The sequence below is a fragment of the Anabrus simplex genome, chromosome 2, assembly GCF_040414725.1.
Source record: "Anabrus simplex isolate iqAnaSimp1 chromosome 2, ASM4041472v1, whole genome shotgun sequence".
Lineage (NCBI taxonomy): Eukaryota > Metazoa > Arthropoda > Insecta > Orthoptera > Tettigoniidae > Anabrus > Anabrus simplex.
This window is the reverse complement of record NC_090266.1, coordinates 261,098,767-261,119,925: the sequence shown is the minus strand read 5'-3', so window position 1 is coordinate 261,119,925 and position 21,159 is coordinate 261,098,767. Positions and strand designations below refer to the sequence as shown.

Below are 21,159 nucleotides of genomic sequence, written 5' to 3'. Positions count from 1 at the left end.
GGGGAGGTGATAAAGACAATGGGGTGGTACATAGTGCCTTATTTAAGATTTCTCTTTGACTATGTCATAAATACTAGTGTAATACCAAAATAATGGAAGGAATCTATAATAATACCAATTTATAAAGGAAAGGGTGATAAAAGGAAACCAGAGAACTATAGACCAATCAGCCTGACCATTATAGTTTGTAAAATACTGGAGAGTTTTATATCAAATTACATCAGAGGGGTATGTGATGATAAAAATTGGTTCATGAGGAGCCAGTATGGATTTAGAAAGAAATTTTCTTGTGAGGCACAACTGGTGGGATTTCAGCAGGACATATCAGATCAGTTGGATTCAGGAGGCCAGTTAGATTGCATAGCCATAGATCTTTCCAAAGCCTTTGATAGAGTGGAACATGGAATATTATTAAAGGAATTGGAGGGAATAGGATTGGACATAAGGGTTATACATTGGATAAGAACATTTCTAAATTCAAGGGTTCAGAAAGTCAAAGTAGGAAATAATATATCACAGGAAGAGAAAGTTTGGAAGGGAATCGCACAGGGTAGTATAATCGGTCCGTTACTTTTCTTAATATACACAAATGATTTAGGGAACAATATAACATAAAAAAATAAGATTGTATGCAGATGATATAATCGTTTATAGGGAAATAAATAACATTGAGGATTATTCAGAATTACAAAGGGACCTTGAAAGTATCCAACAGTGGGACGAAGAAAATAATATGAAGGTTAATGGAGGCAAATCAACTGTTACAACATTTACAAACAGGAGCTTTAAAACTGAATTTGAATTTACTTTGGATGAGGTAGTTATCCCTAAAGATGGCAACTGCAAATACTTAGGTGTGAGATTTGAAAGTAATTTGCACTGGAAGGGTCATGTTGATGACATTGTTGGGAAAGCGTACAGATCGTTAATGTCACAATGAGGCTACTTAAAGGATGCAACAAAGAATTAACAGAAAAAAGTTACTTAAGTATGGTTCGTCCATTATTGGAATATGCAATCAGTGTTTGGGATGCTCACCAAGAATACCTAATAAAAGAAATAGATAGTGTGCAGAGGAAAGCAGCAAGATTTGTAACAGGGGATTTCAGGAGAAAGGGTAGTGTATCAAAAATATTAAAAGAACCTGGGTGGGAACCTTTAAGTAAGAGAAGGGAGAAAACTAGACTTACAGGATTATATAGAGCCTATACAGGAGAAGAAGCATGGGGAGATATCTGTGAGAGGCTTCAGTTGGAAAATAATTATATTGGCAGGATTGGCCACACATATAAAATTAGAAGGAATTTTATCAGAAGCAATTGGGGTAAATTTTCATTCATTGGGAAGGGTGTGAAGGAGTGGAACAGTTTACCAGAGGTAGTGTTTGATCCTTTTCCAAAATCTGTACAGATATTCAAGAAGAGAATAAACAGGAACAGAGAAAATAAATGAAATGTTAGAGGGCATTTGGCCAGTGCAGGTTAATGTAAATAAAATATGTGTGTGAATAAATTAATTCCATCCCCTGGTCTAAGGAGTTTGGACAGCCCAAGTAGGGGACTGCCTGTAGGGGTGAAGTACAGTGGGGACTTCGAAGGCCCTGGGACCGCTACGGTAGCTGTGAAGGCCCTTCAGGAACTCTGAAAAGTGGTGGCAAAAGGGGCTCTGGTTAAGACGCAGCAGGTCATTATGCTACTTAGGTTCCAGGATGGGTAAAAGAAATAATAAGTAAATAATTGCAATTCAAATTTTAATCTTATACCAGTTGTATGGTATCATTTGAAGTAATTCCACATACTGTATATCAGATAACTATATTTGTAAGTAGTACAGGAGATATTATAAGTAGCATTTTGTAAACAATGTAAATTTATTAAGGATGAGCTGTGTGTTTAATAGAAAAAATTGTTAGCGTAAATTATATAATATTGTATTATACGAAAATTTTATTCTCTTGTTAATTTAATATTTAGTGCTTGACAATAATGTATTTTAGTGTACCATTTGCCACCGAGGTAAACACCTCATTTGCAAATAAAGAGATTTTGATTTGATCATTCTTGGTTGTTAGAGCAGCGCAACCTTTCAAATGACTTTGTCCTTCACCTTTTGGTTGCATAGCTTGCAGTATGATTTAGAAAGAATGGCGAAGTAATGATGATCCTTCCCTGAGCAGTCATTTCTAACACCCAAGCGAAGAGGTATTCTCTCTTACAGAACAGTGAATTTCACTAAATTATATTTTTTGACAGTCAGTTTGGCAGATTGGTAAAGTAATAACGGAAACTTTAGCAGCCTTGTAATTTGGTTCATTACCTTTGATTAAAAAGTGCCCTGGTAGGCATGGTAGAGGGACTATATTACCTCCTGCCTTGAGTTATTATGCGAGATGTTTAGATTACTGGGCATCTACTGAGGTTGTGTTATGACTCAGACCTATAGATTGATTTGCACTTCTTTTGAATCAGACAAAATGACTATTGCCTCAAATCTTTCCTAACGTGGAGTCAATTGTTGTAGTGCATTGCAAATGGCTTCATTTTCACTATCAAATACCAAAGAATGTAGTCCTATGGGTATATAGAGGGCAAATGGACTGCAGTAGATGCCAGCACCTGCATTAAATTTCCACCACTATATGACCCACCCGTGAACACGCAGAGTCTTTTGTAAACTGCGTATCCACTATTTCCAGAGCTGGGAGCCTAAGATTTTGTGGGTCTGTTTCATGTTTAATTAAGTCTTGCAGTAGTTCTGTGTAGAATTCAACATATACTAGATCAGCTGGTTTTTGTGCTTTTCTGTTGCAGCAGGTGAGGCCTGCAATCAAATTGTATTTCAGATTTAATTTCTGACACATTTTGTACAGTCGCTATCCCGCATGGTGGTCATGATCTTTAAGGCATCAGGTCTACATGGTCTGACACTGTGGTTAGCTGATGTGATTACAGTTGGTGGAAGAAATTTTCACCATCAGAATATTGGCTGTCAGGGTAGGAGAGGTGGTGCTATACAATTTGTAATCATCAGGTTGCATGCCAATCCCCTCTGCAGTGTTCATATGGAGGAAGGGCATATGATGTTGTTGATGGTGATTTGTCTGCCTGATGAGGATATTGAGCCTTGAACAGCCCCCTTGATGTTTTGTGAAATTCTACAGGAGTAGCCTCTGTGCCGACACCAGGTTTCACCCTTTCCCTATCTCATCATCAGCATCATCTTCATCATCCCACACCCAGACGAGCAGATCACCATGGGTGTCAAGTAGAATGACCTGTACCAGGTGAGTCAAACATATCCTCGAACTCTCCTGGTGCTTAAAAGCCATACGCTAAGTAATAATAATACAGTTGCTCAAAAAAGAATAAGGGCATGTTATTGTATATGTAACTTAAAAGCTGTCGAACACACAAGTTCAAAATATAATATATAACACTCTAATATACCTGTAAAAAATACACACTATTAAACAAAGACTGACAGTTTTCATACTACAAGAACATCCTCAGACTCTATCAAATCATTAAATCATGCACATATATGTCAAATGTTGTTTACATTGCATACCTAGGCAATGATTATGAATTCTGAATATATAACGAATGTATTAGTCTTCCACTGTCACTTAAGTCAATTATTCAAATTTTCCAGTACTTATCTTAGCTGCTGTCATCCAATACTTTCAGCAACTGTCTCTGGACTGACATCAGTTGTTTATTTCCCGTATTCATCTTTGTAGCTAAGTAGGGGGTTGAGGAGAAATTTTGTAGGCAATAACTCTGTTTCGTGGAGAGGGAATGGGGTGTAGATTGGGCAATGGGAATGTGTGCTTATTGGTTCTGTATAATGGTGAGGGGAGGGAAGGGTCCTGCTTCTTCATCTTATACGTATTTTTGTGTTTCAGGCAGTAAATATATGTTAATGATTCTGATAAAATAAAGTATAGAACTGAATTAAATGTGACTCGTAAGACCTTATTTTTAGTGATAGGTAATAACTTATAAAAAGATTTGACTGGCGAAGAAGCTGCGTAAAATCAGAGAATTTACTACAGATACGTATATCCTAACCCACATTCCATAGATTTAAGTGAGAGTAGCCTCCTGTAGCAAAATATTTAGTCAGAAATTAATTTAGTAAGGCAAAAAATGTTAATTTTTTAAATGTGTATGTTCATTCAGGTTGGTTTCATTAGCTTTTTTTTGCAATGTTAATTTAAAATAGAATCTAAAATTTTCAAAGATTTACTTCAATTTTTGACATGTAAAATTTTTAGATTTTTAGATCTGTGCCAATATCTGTGAAATGGTGTGAGTTGTGTTCTCCGAAGGCTGAATGCCGATTGTATCTCATTGCATTTTTGTTTTCTTTCTACCTAGTGTGGAAATTTTTTTTGTTTGTTGTTGCAGTTTGGTTCTTGACATTTGAGTTCGTAAACTCCTGATTTGGAGAAATGGTCTTTTTTGATTAGGTTGCATTTGCTAATGTGTTTTCCCAGTGTGTTGTTTGTTCTAAAGGTTACTTTTAGAACTTGTTTTCTGTTTAATATTAGCTATTTTTGTGTTTTTATTTATGTAGTTGAGGACGATGGTGTATTCTATTTTTCATAGGGACTATGTTGTTTTTCTGGTATTTTTCCTTTGTTTACTGAGTAGTTTATCTACTGTGTCAGGAAGGTGGAAAATTTATAATGTCCAGTAAGTAAGTAAGTAATTACTGAGTATTGTTTTGTTGACAGGAGGGAAAGCTGGTTATTGTAGGATAAAAAGGCACAGAATTTTCACTATTGCCTGTAGCTTGTCACTATGATATGTTTTTTGGGATTCATCAGTGCTTGAACTTGCTATATGTTTTATGAAGTGTCACTGGGTAGCTTGGCAAAAGATCATGAGGATGAACATGTCCACAGAGGGTAAAGTGCCGGAAACAGGGTTGCTTATAACTGTAGGAGTACTTCATGAATGCCTGCATTAAGCAGTCTCCCAAGTCACACTGCTTTTGAACATCAAAAACACGTATGGGCAGTGTTTTGCCTGGTTACACAGTTTAATATCAAAATGTAAAGTTACAAATGTTCAAATAATGATTTCAAATTTTATAACCTATATTTCAGCAAACTCATAACTTAATTTTCAAAAAATATATTAAAGCCTATTTTATTTATTTTTTGGACCTATTTCCTAATTTTAAAATCCTATTTTAGGCACCTGAAATCAAATTTTTGTGAATTAATGGTCCAATGTCTACTCATAAGTTAGCAGTGACATCATGTCTTTTAAAACCACAAGTCAAACATGCAGTAGAATGCTTCTGTATAGTACTGTATGAAATATGGTTTATAACTGTTAGGTTCTTCAGTCTGTCCAAACTAATTTATGACTAAATAAAATTTAGAAACTATCTGAAAAAGAAAACCTATAATAACAATTATACCTCTAGATCTTAAGGTATAATTTGTTATTACACTCTTTTTTGTGGCGGTTTCTAAAGAGACTGAAAAACCTATTATCATAGTTATAAATTAACTGAGTGGAAACTAGAAAGAAAATTGCTTCCACTATAACAAAGTAGGTACTAAAGATGGACAGTGATATTACTTGGTGTATATGCAGGGTTCAATAATATGCAGCTTGCTCCAGCAGCTAATGATCCAAGAAGAACCCATGGGTATTCAATATTATTCTCACTGCTGATGGCTATGACATCACCTGATCTTATGCCATAGGCAGTTAATGATTTCTTCATCGTTACAACGGAGTTAGCAAGTTGTGTGTAGGTAAGTTCCACTCCAGTTTCAGCATCAATCTGAAACAATGAAAATATAAACATAAGTTATTAAGCATCATCATGTTGCAATTACTGTGTCTTTGGACAGCTTGGACCATGACCTTAGTGCCTCCAAGATCCTGTAAGAAATGGTCACTTATAATCAAGCTGATTTCACTAACATTCTAAATCAGTGTCCACCAACTGGCTGACGTGTGACATTGGAGAGCCTGTGCGATGCAAGAGCACAGAATGGTCAGGCGCTTCAGTCGTAGAGTGGGACCAAGGGACTGCCTCGCTTTGTAGTAGGCACATGCTGTGCCATACATAATGATGTTAATAGTGGTACAGTACACTACATAAGCTTGGATGAACCGAGCACATCACAGTCCAACAAGCTATCTATGCCTCCAAACTTTTTATCTTTATATGAAGATCTATATTTATTTGTTGAAAATAAACTAAATGTTTAGTTTGTAGAAAAAAGCTATGGTATGTAAAAAGACATAATTTATAATGCCAGTACAGTTTGTGTCTTGCTACAGATTATGATCAGTTTCATGGTAAAGAATGGGTACGTGTAAATGCAGCACTGAAAGATAAATTAAACAACCCTGTCGAGCATTCAATCAGTGAGTCAGCAGTTCGACTGAGTTTTAAAATTTCATATTTAAATGCAAAGAAACTTAAACCGTTCAGTGTTGGTGAATTCGTGAAGGAATGTTTAATTCTAACTGGTGAGGAGTACTGTACTATACCACTACTAACACCACTATGTATGGCACAGCATGTGCCTACTACAAAGCAAAGCAGTCCCTTTGTCCCACTCTACAACTGAAGCGCATGACCACTCTGTGCTCTTACGTCACACGGGCTCTCCGACGTCACACGTCAGCCAGTTAGTGGACACTGTTCTAAATGAATAGGCACAATTCAAATCACCTGCATTACATGACCATATCATGCAGAACTGCCTTTCTGATGTTGATGCTGGTAACAAACACAAAACATCAAGTGTTCCAGTTCTGGGTACCTTGGGAATCAACTGCTGAAGATGGCTGATTATAATCTGCTCTAAAAGGCTCCAACAAGGTAACTTATTTACTACTAAAACTATAGTGAACTTGTTATCATTTATAATTCCCATATTTCCTTGTGTATTAGGACCCCCTCACATATTAGACTCCCCTGGCTGTTTGAGACAAAGAAAAGGAAAAAATTTAAGCTCACATACAAGATCCCCCCAACATAATTCACTGGAGAAGAACAACGATTCTGCTCTGTAGTAGGTACTGGCCATACTGCCACTCCAATGACACCACACAAATAGGTGAATAGTTTCCTCCATCCAACCAGCGCAATGCAAGCATGCATCAAAGTCATGCGGTGTAACTGTGCCTCATAGGTAAGAAATGTCCACCTCTGTAGCATACCACAGCTCCAATGATGCCACAAACAGGTGAACAATTTTGTATGTCCGCGCATTGCAAGCACGCATCAGTTATGCGATACATCTGTATTTTGTACTTAAGAATGTCCACACTGCAGTGTAACAATTAGCACAATTAGCTGGCATTCTCAAATTTCAATTCGTGGTACTGCCAGAAATTTTAAAATGATAGGAACGTTGGTATGCGATAATATGGTACAAGCAGCTCACCTCGATTGGGGGGCGTACCTGAAAAGAGCTGCAGCACCTCCAGATGAGGACACAAGTTTATTTTAGTTAAGAAATATTCATGGATGTTGCTATTAATAAACTACAGCAGGTAAGATCATTAACACTGTGATCATGTAATATTCCATAAGTCAGGACAATATATGTAATTTTTGGAGAAGTAGGTTTAAAACTTGATAAAAGCAATCCAATCATAGTGTTTGTTTTACATGTCACCATTCCTAATAAAACATACTATGCATTAATAAAAACATGGATACAACTAACGTACAATATTAAATATTATGACACCGGTAATAAACGCCATTATCTCCACACCTTGAAATATCCATAACTATACTGCAAGCTTTCTTATTATTTATTTTTAATTTTTTCGTTGTGGAACTTCTGGCACTATCCAGGCACTTAGAGTTAACATACCTAACCTAAACCATTTCTACCTCAATTACAGCTCTACCTCAATTACAGCTGTCTAGGTAAATCGTGATGTGTTAAACGTAGAGAACAAGCATGAAATATATTTAAAAATAAAGATCTACGTTTCAACAGCCCCAATTATCCAAAGGATACTTCAAGTCACTGTTATTACATTTGGAAATACAACTCTGAATATTTGCTCAAACCATCTCAAGTGATCGGCTGATGTGTTGGCACGTTTTCTACAGCAGGGCTTTATTCCAGAGGATGAATTCTGCTACACATACACCAACTGGGAGAATACAGAGACTATCTCTAGAAACCATCTGTGAATAGATTCTCACTGTTTTGACTCTAATCGGGAATGAAACTATTGTGAAAAGTTTCAAAACTGGGATCATGAATGCTCTCGGTGGCAGTGAAGATGTAATTTGGGATGACGACAGTGCTGGTAGCAGGAAAGTCAGCAGCACAGACGATGATGATTCAAATGAAAGCAGTGATTAGTGTGATAGCCTACTTCTCAACTGAGAAAGACAAATGACTTTCATTCTTTTGTATTACTATTGCATAACACGATAAATAAAACAGTATGTCCAGACCTTATCCTGTTTCTTTACAGGGTCGAGTACGAAGTGAGCTGAATCTTTGTAGCAAGTTTTTATGACTAGATGTCATTCCTGATCTCAGTCTCATCACAGGAGTTAATAAGATGAAGTGAATCATGTGATATAAGAGTAAATAAAACTGATTGATTATATTAACAATATGTGTAGGTTTGAAAGTCATGTGTTCATCATTTATTATTTTCTTTATTTTTTAAAATTCAGAAATAGTGCGTTCCAATGAAGGTAGCCAGTAAGGCTCAGAATACAATCATATGAATTTGTTAAAGAGCAGTGTAGAATACACACACGTGTACAATTTATAATTCTTTAAAGCCAGAAGTCATGGATTCACTGTACAAAATGGGAGGCTATCATATGTTCAACACCACCCACCACCCCCAGTGGCTTATACTGAGGGTTACCAAGGCTATCGGTGAAGCCCAAACCTCAGTTGAGAATGATGGAAGTCTAAAGCACATGATAATGTAAGCATCTGACACATTGTTCCCATTACAAAACTTGAAAGCAGTGAGGAAAAAACGTTGCATATATTTCTGAGAGCAAGGCATCGGAGACTGATATTGCTGCCCAGACGTTCGTCCCTCTCCCCTTAACTCAACCTGTGCCGTTTGCTGTTGTATATCGGATAGGAGTGGACACTGGAGGGGATTGGTGTGCTAGGCTTCGTTCTCTCAGATCGCCACTGGTAACTATCAACAATGTGTTACTCATCGTATATACTTCCTCACCTCATATTTCTGACTTAATCATATAGATAACAGAGTGCTGGTATTTCACTTCCATTTACTTCTACATCATTGTAGGAAGACACTACAGGGCTGCTGTTATAGGAATAAGATAGTTTTCTTTTATAGGTAATCTGCTAAAATGGAATGCAATCTTTCAGGTTCTCTTTTGTTGGTTGGAATCAAACTCGTGATCATGGGTTGGACACCACCACTGATCTCCCAAGAAAGCTAATTAACCAGTGAACGATGGGTACGACCGCTGTAAAATTCAACATTTGTATTTAATACCGTAATAATAATGGTGCATGGCATCTGTATAGGCTTGATGGTGTCCAAATGAGGATAAATTGTATGGCAAAGATGTCATAAACACCCAGTCCCCAAGCCTGGGGAATTAACAGTATGAGGGATTTGATTCTGAAAATTAATCTGAGGTCATAGGACCAAAGACAAGCATTCTATCCATTTAGCTTTGTGCTTAGTAGTGACATATGGTACCGGTATTGTAATTATTATACATCTGAACATTTTTTGAAATTATTGTATTGTACTGTACAGTAGTATATGAGTAATATCTTATTAGAATTTAGCATGCTTATTTTATTATTGTAAAATATTTGTGTACTATAGTAGAGGTATCTGTAGAAACTCTTACTAAAATTCTGTTGTAATTGTAGTGTAATTGTAATTAGGATAGGCTTAACTGCAGTTTAGAATTGTGTAAGTCTTGTGTATTCTTTTTGTATTCAGTAATTAACAGCAGTTTTTATCCTGTTAGGGTGTTGTAGGATAAAAATAGTGTACAACTAAGTAGTATTGTAATGTAGTCATATATTAATTACTTTATTGTTGTGTGATCTTTGAGTATATGCCAGACAATATTTCCCTCCGTTCATTTCTTCTTGCACATAAGTTATTTTATTTTTCCTTTTCTTTTCATTTTTTCCGTAAAGAATGGCTAATGAGAGCAAGTGTAGGAACTGTAGGTGTGGCAAGGCACTGAGGGGTATGAGGGAGGAGTTGGAGAGTTTGAGGGAGATAATTAAGATTCTCACAGACGACAGGAAGGAAGATAGGCCTCCCTAAAAACAATGTACAGGTTACAGTAGGTATAAAAGAGGGATGGGCAGGAAAGGGGGAAATTGTAAAAGACAGGTGGTCTGGTGTTCTAAGGGAAAGGAGATTGCTGGCTAAGGGCTCTATTCAGGATCAGAATTCAGGACAGGTGTCTGTGAGAAATCTGTACCAGTCACTCCAGGTAGAACAACAGAGGGAAGATGAGGAACAGGGAACTGTTGCTGAGATGTGCGGAAGTAAGAAGAAGGAAAAAGGTAGGAATGGGAAATATAGACTAGAAGATAGGAAAAGACAGGTGGAACAGGGTCATGGGAACGAGAACAGGGAGGAGGAAGTAGCTTCTACAGCTATCAGGAAAGATAGGGCTGAGCAGGAGGGGAGGGGATCAAATGAGGTGGGTAGGGTTGAGGCTCTGGTCATGGGGGATTCCATCGTTAGGCATGTGGGGAAAGTGTGTGGAGGAAAGGGAACCAGGGTAGAATGTTATCCAGGAATTAGGTTGAGGCAGATGTTGAGGAAAGTAGAAGAGAAGGAGGAGGGGAAGGCGAAGGTGGTAGTGTTTCACGTTGGTACTAACAACGTAAGGCAAGCTGGTATATGTACCAACAAGTTGGAGATGTGTGGAATCTGGTAAATGCAGCACAGGGAAGTTTAAGAAAGTGGAGGTTGGTAACAGTGGAATACTGTGTAGGAGGGATACTGGCTGGAGGGTGATTGGGGATTTTAATGAGACTATGGAGTTGGTATGTGGAAAACTAGGAGTGAAAATCTAGATCCTAATGGGTGGGAAGGAGATAGGGATCTGCACTCAGATGGCCTTCACTTAAACTGCAGTGGTGCGTATAAGTTAGGAAATTTGTTTGGAAGGGTAATAGGGAGGTACATTCAGGGAAACAAGGTGGTCTAGGGAGTGGTGATAAGGGTAAGGAGGTCTGGAAGTCAAGTAGGGATGACATAAAAATGTTAGTGTTTAACTGTAGAAGTATTTGAAAAGAAAGGAACAGAATTAAGTAACTTAATAAAAATATATTTACCAGATATTGTAATAGTTGAATCATGGCTGAGAAATGATATAATGGATGAAGAAAGTTTCTCACGGAACTGGAGTGTGTATTGTAGAGATAGGACAGGAATGGTGGGAGGGGGAGTATTCATTCTGGTGAAAGAAGAATTTGTAAGCTATGAATAAGTTAAAGATAACAAACATGAGATTCTAGGTGTAAGGCTCATTTCTAAAGATAATAGGCAACTTGATATCTTTGGAGTGTAGAGACCAGGAAAGGGAAGCGCTGACATGGATTCAGAATTATTTGATAAGATAATCAGCTATGTGGGAAACGACATGGAAAGGAATGTGATTGTTGTGGGAGATCTGAATTTACCAAATATCAATTGGGAAGGAAGTGTGAATGACAGGAAACGTGACCAACAAATGACAAATAGGCTAATATGGGAAGGAAAGCTGAGTCAGAAAGTGATGGAACCAACTAGAGGGAAAAATATACTACATGTGGTGCTGGTAAAACCAGATGAACTCTACAGAGAAACCAAAGTAATAGATGGTATTAGTGATCACGAAGCTGTTTTTGTTGTAGTTTAAAATAAATGTCATAGAAAGTAAAGTCTAAAAGTAGGACTATTAGACAGTACCATATGGCTGCTAAAGCAGGCATGAGGCAGTTTTTAAAAAGTAACTATGATCGGTGGAAGACGGTAAATAAAAATGTAAACAGACTCTGGGATGGGTTTAAAGGAATAGTTGAGGAATATGAAAACAGGTTTGTACCTTTAAAAGTGGTAAGGAATGGTAAAGACCCACCTTATTATAATAAAGAAATAGACTAGTAAGGAGGTGCAGATTGAAAAGAAATAGAGTTAGAAATGGCTGTGGAAGTAAGGAGAAATTGAAAGAACTTACTAGGAAATTGAATCTAGCAAAGAAGGCAGCTACGGATAACATGATGGCAAGCATAATTGTCAGTCATACAAATTTTAGTGAAAAATGGAAGGGTATGTGTAGGTACTTTAAGGCAGAAAAAGGTTCCATGAAGGACATTTCAGGAATAATTAATGAACAAGGGGAGTGTGTATGTGAGGAACTTCAAAAGGCAGAACTATTTAGTGAGCAGTATGTAAAGATTATTGGTTACAAGTATAATGTCCAGATAGAGGAGATGACTAATGCTGAAGAAATTTTAAAATTGACATATGATGACAATGATATTTACAATAAGATACAAAAGTTGTAAACTAGAAAAGCAGCTGGAATTAATAAGATTTCTGGGGATATACTAAAGGCAATGGGTTGGGAAATAGTACCATATCTGAAGTACTTATTTGATTATTGTTTGGTTGAAGAAGCTATACCAAATGAATGGAGAGTTGATATAGTTGCCCCTGTGTATAAAGGAAACATCGATAGACATAAAGCTGAAAATTACAGGCCAGTAAGTTTGACATGCGTTGCATGTAAGCTTTGGGAAGGCATTCTTTCTGACTATATTAGACATGTTTGAAAAATTAATAACCGGTTCGACAGAAGGCAATTCAATTTTAGGAAAGGTTATTCCACTGAAGCTCAACTTGTAGGATTCCAGCAAGGTATGGCAGATGTCTTGGATTCAGGAGGTCATATGGACTGTATTGCGATTGACCTGTCCAAAGCATTTGATGGGGTGGATCATGGGGGACTACTGGCAAAAATGAGTGCAATTTGACTAGACAAAAGAGTAACTGAATGGGTTGCTATATTTGTAGAAAATAGATCTCAGAGAATTAGAGTAGACGAGGCTTTATATGACCCTATAATAATTAAGAGGGGAATTCCTCAAGGCAGTATTATTGGACCTTTATGTTTTCTTATATATATAAATTTTTATTTAAAAAACGCGCACATGCCGTGCAGAATTCCATTACATTACATTTACATTACTTTTCTTTGCTATAAGCTACGATGGATTTCTGTCTATTCCTTCATTTTGCAATATGGTATCTGTCACAGAATTCCAAGCACAACTCACACACACATTCGTCATTTGGTTCGTGAAATAATTTGTTGCAGCACACCTGGTGGTGGAAACCATGGATCGCCAATCTCGTTGTCACGTGTCGCATATCATGATTAGCTTCCATCCAGGTCCTGTCTTGCATAGCAGATGTTGCATAGAAGTCCTCTGGTATGTTGTTTTTCTTCTCATGCAGATCTTGTATAAGCTGTTTGAAGCTGGTACTAGCTTGAAGTATGAGCTTGCATCTCAGATCCTCTATTAAGAAGGTCTCCCTGGTAAGCTCATACACTAGCCTCGATCTTGCATTTTGCGGGACTCCTAAAATTCTCTTCAGGTATCTAGCCTTTACTCGCTCCAGTTCTTCCAGCTGTTTGTACGTGAGGTATTCTTCCACTAATTCCAGGCCATACGTCAGAACAGGTAGTACCTTTAGCCTAAACAAGTCCATAGCTGTGCTGATCGATAGTTGTGTGATGTTCCAGATTTCATTCATAGCCCTAGTGGCCACCACTGCTCTAGATCTTATATGTAAACTGAAACTTTTTCCCGTTGTTTGAATTGTGATACCTAGATATTTAAAATTGTTAGCCCTCTTGAGTAGTTTGCCATTGCATTTGATGTTCTCTGCTTCAGTGAGTCTTCCTCCTTTCCTAAATACTACCAATTCCATCTACTCTTCGTTTATCTGGATGTCGTTTCTCTCTGCCCATTCACATAGTGTGTTTAGCGATACTTGCAGTTTATCTATATCTGTCGCTGTGATGGCCATGTCATCAGCGTATACGTATGTGCTTGTTCCTGCCATTCCTTTGGTGACATCATTCGTGAGAATATTAAACAGGATAGGGCTGAGTGGATTGCCTTGGAGGACACCGTTCGTCTGCGACAGCCAGTCAGATATGCCTATTCCATTATCTATCTGTATGTAGTTTTCTGCCAGTATATTCGATATCAGGGTCGTTGTGCTCGTTCTTCCAATTAGTTCCTCCAGTTTATCTATTAATACCTTTCTGTTGACCATATCGAAGGCTTTTGAGTAATCAAAAAAAACCACATATAGTTTTCCTTTTGGTCTTTCTATCGTCTGTTTTATTTGTTCCAACAGGTTTTCTACTGCCAGAGTCGTGGACCTTTCCTTTCTAAAACCAAACTGTTCCTCTGGTAGAAGGGGTTCTAGCTTCTCTGCCAGCCTTTTGGCGAGGATTCCTGTTAGGAGTTTCAGTAATGTAGATTTCAACGCTGTTCCTCTATACACGTTTGGGTTCCCTGTGTCTCCTTTTCCCTTGTATAGTAGCTTGATTGTTGACTTTCTCCATTCGTCTGGTATATTTCCTAATTCTAAACATTTATTTAGAAAGGAGGTCCATATCGGTAGGTATTCTTGTGCTGTCTGCTTTAAGTGTTCACTTGTTATTCCATCTACTGCTGGTACTCTGTTATTCCTCATTTTCTGTATCGCTTTCGCGATTTCATCTGTGGTGAAGATCTCATCAACTTGTGGAGTCATAGGTGTCTTAATCATGGGTCTTGTTTCTTTTGAGCAAATTACTATTCTTATATGATCTATTCATGTTTCCATAGGTATGTTATGATATGAGTAAAGAAGTGGAATCAGAAGTAAGGCTTTTTGCGGATGATGTTATTCTGTATAGAGTAATAAATACGTTACAAGATTGTGAGCAACTGCAAAATGACCTCGATAATGTTGTGAGATGGACAGCAGACAATAGTATGTTGATAAACAGGGCTAAAAGTCAGGTTGTGAGTTTCACAAATAGGAAAAGTTCTCTCGGTTTTAATTACCGTACTGCGTTGCTAATACTTTATTAACGGTAATACAATTTTACATAACAGTAGAGAAGAATAAACAAAACAAAGCACACTAAAAAGAAAGTTCAATGGAATGAAAGTTCCTTTTGGGGATCATTGTAAATATAAGGAAAGATCTTCATTGGGGTAATCACATAAATGGGATTGTAAATAAAAGATACAGATCTCTGCAAATGTTTATGAGGGTTGTAGTGAGGATGTAAAGAAAGGGCATCTAAGTCTCGGGTAAGACCCCAACTGGAGTATGTTTCCAGTGTATGGAACCCTTGCCAGGATTACTTGATTCAAGAACTGGAAAAAATCCAAAGAAAAGCAGCTCGATTTGTTCTGGGTGATTTCCGACTAAAGAGTAGCGTTACAAAAATGTTGCAAAGTATGGACTGGGAAGAATTGGGAGAAAGAAGACGAGCTGCTCAAGTAAGGGGTATGTTCTGAGCTTTCAGCGGAGAGATGGAGTGGAATGACATTAGTAGATGAATAAGTTTGAGTGGCGTCTTTGAGAGTATGAAAGATCACAATATGAAGATAAAGTTGGAATTCAAGAGGACTAATTGGGACAAATATTAATTTATAGGAAGGGGAGTTAGGGATTGGAATAACTTACCAAGGGAGATGTTTAATAAATTTCCAATTTCTTTGAAATCATTTAAGGAAAGGCTAGCAAAACAACAGATAGGGAATCTGCCACCTGGGCGACTACCCTAAATGCAGATCAGTATCGAGTGAGTTACTGATAGCCAAAAAACCAGACTTTAATTTACTAAAGCTTAGGCTACCATCTGTACTGATCAGGGGTTGAGCATTGGCAGTAGCAGAGGCCAGGGCAGTAGCTTGTGAAGCAGCCTTCACAACACAACAGGCTTCTCCGTTTGCTATTGGCTGCAGCTCAAAATGCTGAAGACTTGATGTTCACTAAACCAGTCATTGAAAAGGGGTAACCTAAGTCTAGTGGTAGCTCACTTCTTGATCCCAGCACATACCACTGACCGCCTCACCAGTTTTTGCGGCTATAAAAGTGAGAAAATGGATCTTATATGCGAGGAAATATGCTACTATACAGATTAATCAATCAATCAATCAATCAATCAATCAATCAATCAGTACTGATCTGCATTTAGGGCAGTCACCCAGGTGGCACATTCCCTATCTGATGATTTTCAAACCTTTATCAAACTTATTCATCTAGTAATATCATTCCATGCCATCTCTCCACTAACAGTTTGGAAAATACCACTTAATCAAGCAGCTCGTCTCCTTACTTTCAAGTCTTCCCAGTTCAAACTTTGCAACATTTTTGTAATGCTACTCATTTGTCGGACATCACCCAAATCAAATCGAGCTGCTTTTCTTTGGATTTTTTCCAGTTCTTGAATAAAGTAACACTTTTGAGAGTCCTATACACTGGGGCATAGGCTACTCTATTTGGGGTCTTATTAAAGACTTGTATTCCCTCTCCTTTACATCCTTACTACAACCCCTAAACACCCTAATAACCATGTGCAGAGATCTGTACCCCTTATTTACAATCCCATTTATGTGATCATCCCAATGAAGATCTTTCCTTGTATTAACACCTAGGCATTTACAATGATCCCATAAGGAACTTTCACCCCATCTACGCAGTAATTAAAACTGAGAGGACTTTTCTTATCTTTGAAACTCACAACCTGACTTTTAACCCTGTTTATCATCATACCATTGCCCGCTGTCCATCTCAAAACATTATTGAGGTCATTTTGCAGTTGCTCATGATCATGTAATTTATTACTACATACAGAATAACATCATCCACAAGAAAACCTTATCTCTGATTCCACTTCTTTACTCATATCATTTATATATACAAGAAAACATAAAGGTCCAATAATACTGCCTTGAGGAATTCCCCGCTTAATTATTACAGGGTCAGAAAAAGCTTCACCTACTCTAATTTTCTGAGTTCTATTTTCTAGAAATAGAGCCACCTATTCACTCGCTCTTTTTTCTAGTCCAATTACACTCATTTTTGCCAGTAGTCTCCTATGATCTACCCTATCAAATGCCTTAGATAGGTCAACCACAATACAGTTCAATTCACCTCCTGAATCCAGGATATCTACTATATCTTGCAATCCTTCTTTCTGCCTTCTTTCAAACCAATTATTAATTTTGCAAACGTGTCTAACATAATCAGAAAGAATGCTTTCCCAAAGCTTACATGCAATTCATGTCCAACTGACTGGCCTGTAATTTTCAGCTTCATGTCTATCCCCCTTTCCTTTCTACACAGGGGTTACTACATTCATTTGGTATAGCTCCTTCATGCAAACAATAATCAAATCAAATCAAATCAAATCAAATCAAATCAAATCAAATCAAATCAAATCAAATCAAAATCTCTTTATTTGCAAATGAGGTGTCTACCTCGGTGACAAATGGTACACTAAAATACATTATTGTCAAGCACTAAATTTTAAATTAACAAGAGAATAAAATTTTCGTATAATACAATATTATATAATTTACGCTAACAATTTTTTCTATTAAACACACAGCTCATCCTTAATAAATTTATATTGTTTACAAAATTCTAATTATAATATCTCCTATACTTACAAACATAGTCAACTCATATACAGTATGTGGAATTACTTTAAATAATACTATACAACTGGTATAAGATTAAAATTTACATTGCATTTATTTACTTTCTTTTTACCCATTTTGGAACCTAAGTAGCATAACGACTTGCTGCGTCTTAACCAGAGCCCCATTTTGCCACCACATTTCAGAGTTCCTGAAGGGCCTCCACAGCTACCGTAGCGGTCCCAGGGCCCTCGAAGTCCCCACTGTACTTCACCCCTACAGGCAGTCCCCTACTTTGGCTGTCCAAACCCCATGGACCAGGGGATGGAATTAATTTTTTTAACACACATTTTTAATTTACAATAGCCTGCACTGGTCAAATGCCCTCTAACATTTCATTTATTTTCCCTGTTGCTGTCTATTCTCTTCTTGGATACCTGTGCAGATTTTGGAAAAGGATCAAACACTACCCCTGGTAAACTGTTCCACTCCTTCACGCAATTCCCAATGAATGAAAATTTACCCCAGTCACTTCTGCTAAAATTCCTTCTAATTTTATACTTGTGGTCAGTTCTGCCAATATAATTATTTTCCAACTGAAGCCTCTCACGGATTTCTCCCCATGCTTCTTCTCCTGTATAGGCTCTATATAATCCTATTCTCCCTTCTCTTACTTAGTTTCCCACCCAATTATCCTCTAACATTTCTGATACACTACTGTTTCTCCTGAAATCCCCTGTTACAAATCTTGCTGCTTTCCTCTGCACACTATCTATTTCTTTTATTAGGTATCCTTGGTGAGGATCTAAAATACTGTTTGCATATTCCACTAATGGACGAACCATCCTTAAGTAACTTTTTTCTTTTAATTCTTTATTGCTTCCTTTAAGTAGCCTCATTATGACATATAACGATCTGTATGCTTTCCCAACAATGTCATCAAAATGACCCTTCCAGTGCAAATTACTTTCAAATCTCACATCTAAGTATTTGCACTTGTCATCTTTTGGGATAACTACCTCATCCAAAGTATATTCAAATTTAGTTTTAAAGCTCCTGTTTGTAAATGTTGTAACAGTTGATTTTACTCCATTAACCTTCATATTATTTTCTTCAACCCACTGTTGGATACTTTCAAGGTCCCTTTGTAATTCTGAACAATCCTCAATGTTATTTATTTCCCTATAAACGATTATATCATCTGCATACAATCTTATTTTTTATGTTATATGGTTCCCTAAATCATTTGTGTATATTAAGAAAAGTAACGGACCGATTATTCTACCCTGTGCGATTCCCTTCCTAACTTTCTCTTCCTGTGATATATTATTTCCTACTTTGACTTTCTGAACGCCTTGAATTTAGAAATGTTCTTATCCAATGTATAACCCTTACGTCCAATCCTATTCCCTCCAATTCCTTTAATAATATTCCTTCTTCCACTCTACCAGAGGCTTTGGAAAGATCTATGGCTATGCAATCTAACTTGCCTCCTGAATCCAACTGATCTGATATGTCCTGCTGAAATCCCACCAGTTGTGCCTCACAAGAAAATTTCCTTCTAAATCCATACTGGCTCCTCATGAACCAATTTTTATCATCACATATCCCTCGGATGTACTTTGCTATTAAACTCTCCAGTATTTTACAAACTATACTGGTCAGGCTGATTGTTCTGTAGTTCTCTGGTTTCCTTTTATCACCCTTTCCTTTATAAATTGGTATTATTAGAGATTCCTTCCATTCTTTTGGTATTACACTATTATTTATGACATAGTCAAAGAGAAATTTTAAATAAGGCACTATGTACCACCCCATTGTCTTTATCACCTCCCCAGTAATTTGATCACTTCCTGCTGCTTTTCCTTGCTGAAGCAGTTGGATTTCTCTGAAAATATCTTCATTTGTGATTGAGAAGCTTCTTGTTTTCCTATGTGTCTCTTCCTCTCTATCTTCTGTTAGTGTTTCCAACTCCTGACAATCTTCTACTGAATCTCTGAATTCCCTACTAAAGAGTTTTGCTTTCTCAGTATCTGTTGAATAGTGTTCACCCCCTTCTCCCACCATTGTAGGAATTTGGATTCCTTTTCCTTTTTGATTCCTAATATATGAATACATCTTTTTCCATTTCCCTTTGTGGTCATTACCCTCTTGAAGTATGCCATTCATATAATTCTCTTTTGCTTCCTTTTTCACTCTATTCCGTTCCCTCATTAGCTGTTTTCTAGTTTCTCTATTCTCCCTACCCTCTTTGATTTTCCTGTTTACTATTCTACATTTTCTTTTTAATTTCCTTATTTCCCTTGTATAATAAACAGGGTCTGAGATCATTTTACCCTTCTTAACAGGTGCATATCTCTTCTCTCCTTCCCAAATGATTCCTTTAAATTTAGTCCAATGTGTATCCACATTACTCCCTTCACTCATCCAACAACTGAATTGTGATTTAAGGTAAGTCCCAAATTCATCAACTTTAGTTTTTCTGTATAATTTCTTGTCTTGTGTGACCCTCTTATTAAGCATTTTAGGTACAAGTCCTACATCCATTATTACAGCCTTATAGTCACCTATTCCTTCAATTACCTCAGTTTTATCAACAATTTCCCATGTTTTAACCAAGAATACATCTAGCAAGTTGTTTAGACGAGTCAGTTCTTGTACTACTTGTGTAAATCCTCCCTCCCAAATTAACTTATTTGCCAGTTTCTGTTCATGGGCTTCACTTGCAGCTCCATTCCATTCAACATCAGGCAAGTTTAGACCTCCCCCAATTATTACCTTATCATTATTATTGTTTTTATGAGTATAATCTATTATTTTCTCAAATATTTCCATGCTCTTTCCTCTCTTCCAGGCCTATATGTTCCTATAATTCCCACCACCTTCATGTTATCACAAACTAATTTTATCCCTAATATTTCATCCCTTTCATCGGTAAACCATTCATGTGAATATTAATTTTCCTTCACCAGAATAAACACCCCCCACCCTTTTTATCTCCTCGGTCTCTACGATAGACTGTATACCCTTCTGGAAATAGGTACTTCTCTATTACCCACCCCTTCTCTCAACCATGATTCTACTCCTATCACCACATCAGTCTCATAAGATTCCATCAATGTACTGAATTTTATTTGTTTATTTACTACACTCTGACAGTTTACCAAGAGAAATCTCAGACCCCCTCCCTCCCTAAAACTTGACTGTTGTATTTGGGTAACATTTGACTCATGAGTTGAGAACATCCCAGGAACCCAGATCTTTGTACATAGATCTTGATTTAAGGATCTGGGTTTTCTTAAGTGCATATTAGTTTGCAAATCTCTGTTGATAATTGTAGCAATTTGTCTACAGAGAGTTGCTTTTCCATTACCATTCAGATGTAACCCATGCCTAGTGAACATTTGCCTGCCAAGACCTAAAGTATCTACTACATATACCGGTACATTTCTAAAACTCTT

General features: G+C 37.2%; 1 protein-coding gene across 2 annotated transcripts in view; it reads right to left on the bottom strand.

Annotated features, from left to right (window-relative positions):
* The window catches only part of LOC136864040 (luciferin 4-monooxygenase), a 215,275-nt gene that overhangs the window by 126,054 nt on the left and 68,062 nt on the right, over positions 1–21,159 (bottom strand). For both annotated transcript variants that reach the window (XM_067140563.2, XM_067140564.2), the window contains one exon: positions 5,598–5,805. In XM_067140563.2, the coding sequence (XP_066996664.2) occupies positions 5,598–5,805 (208 nt within the window). The remainder of the gene's footprint in view (positions 1–5,597; positions 5,806–21,159) is intronic.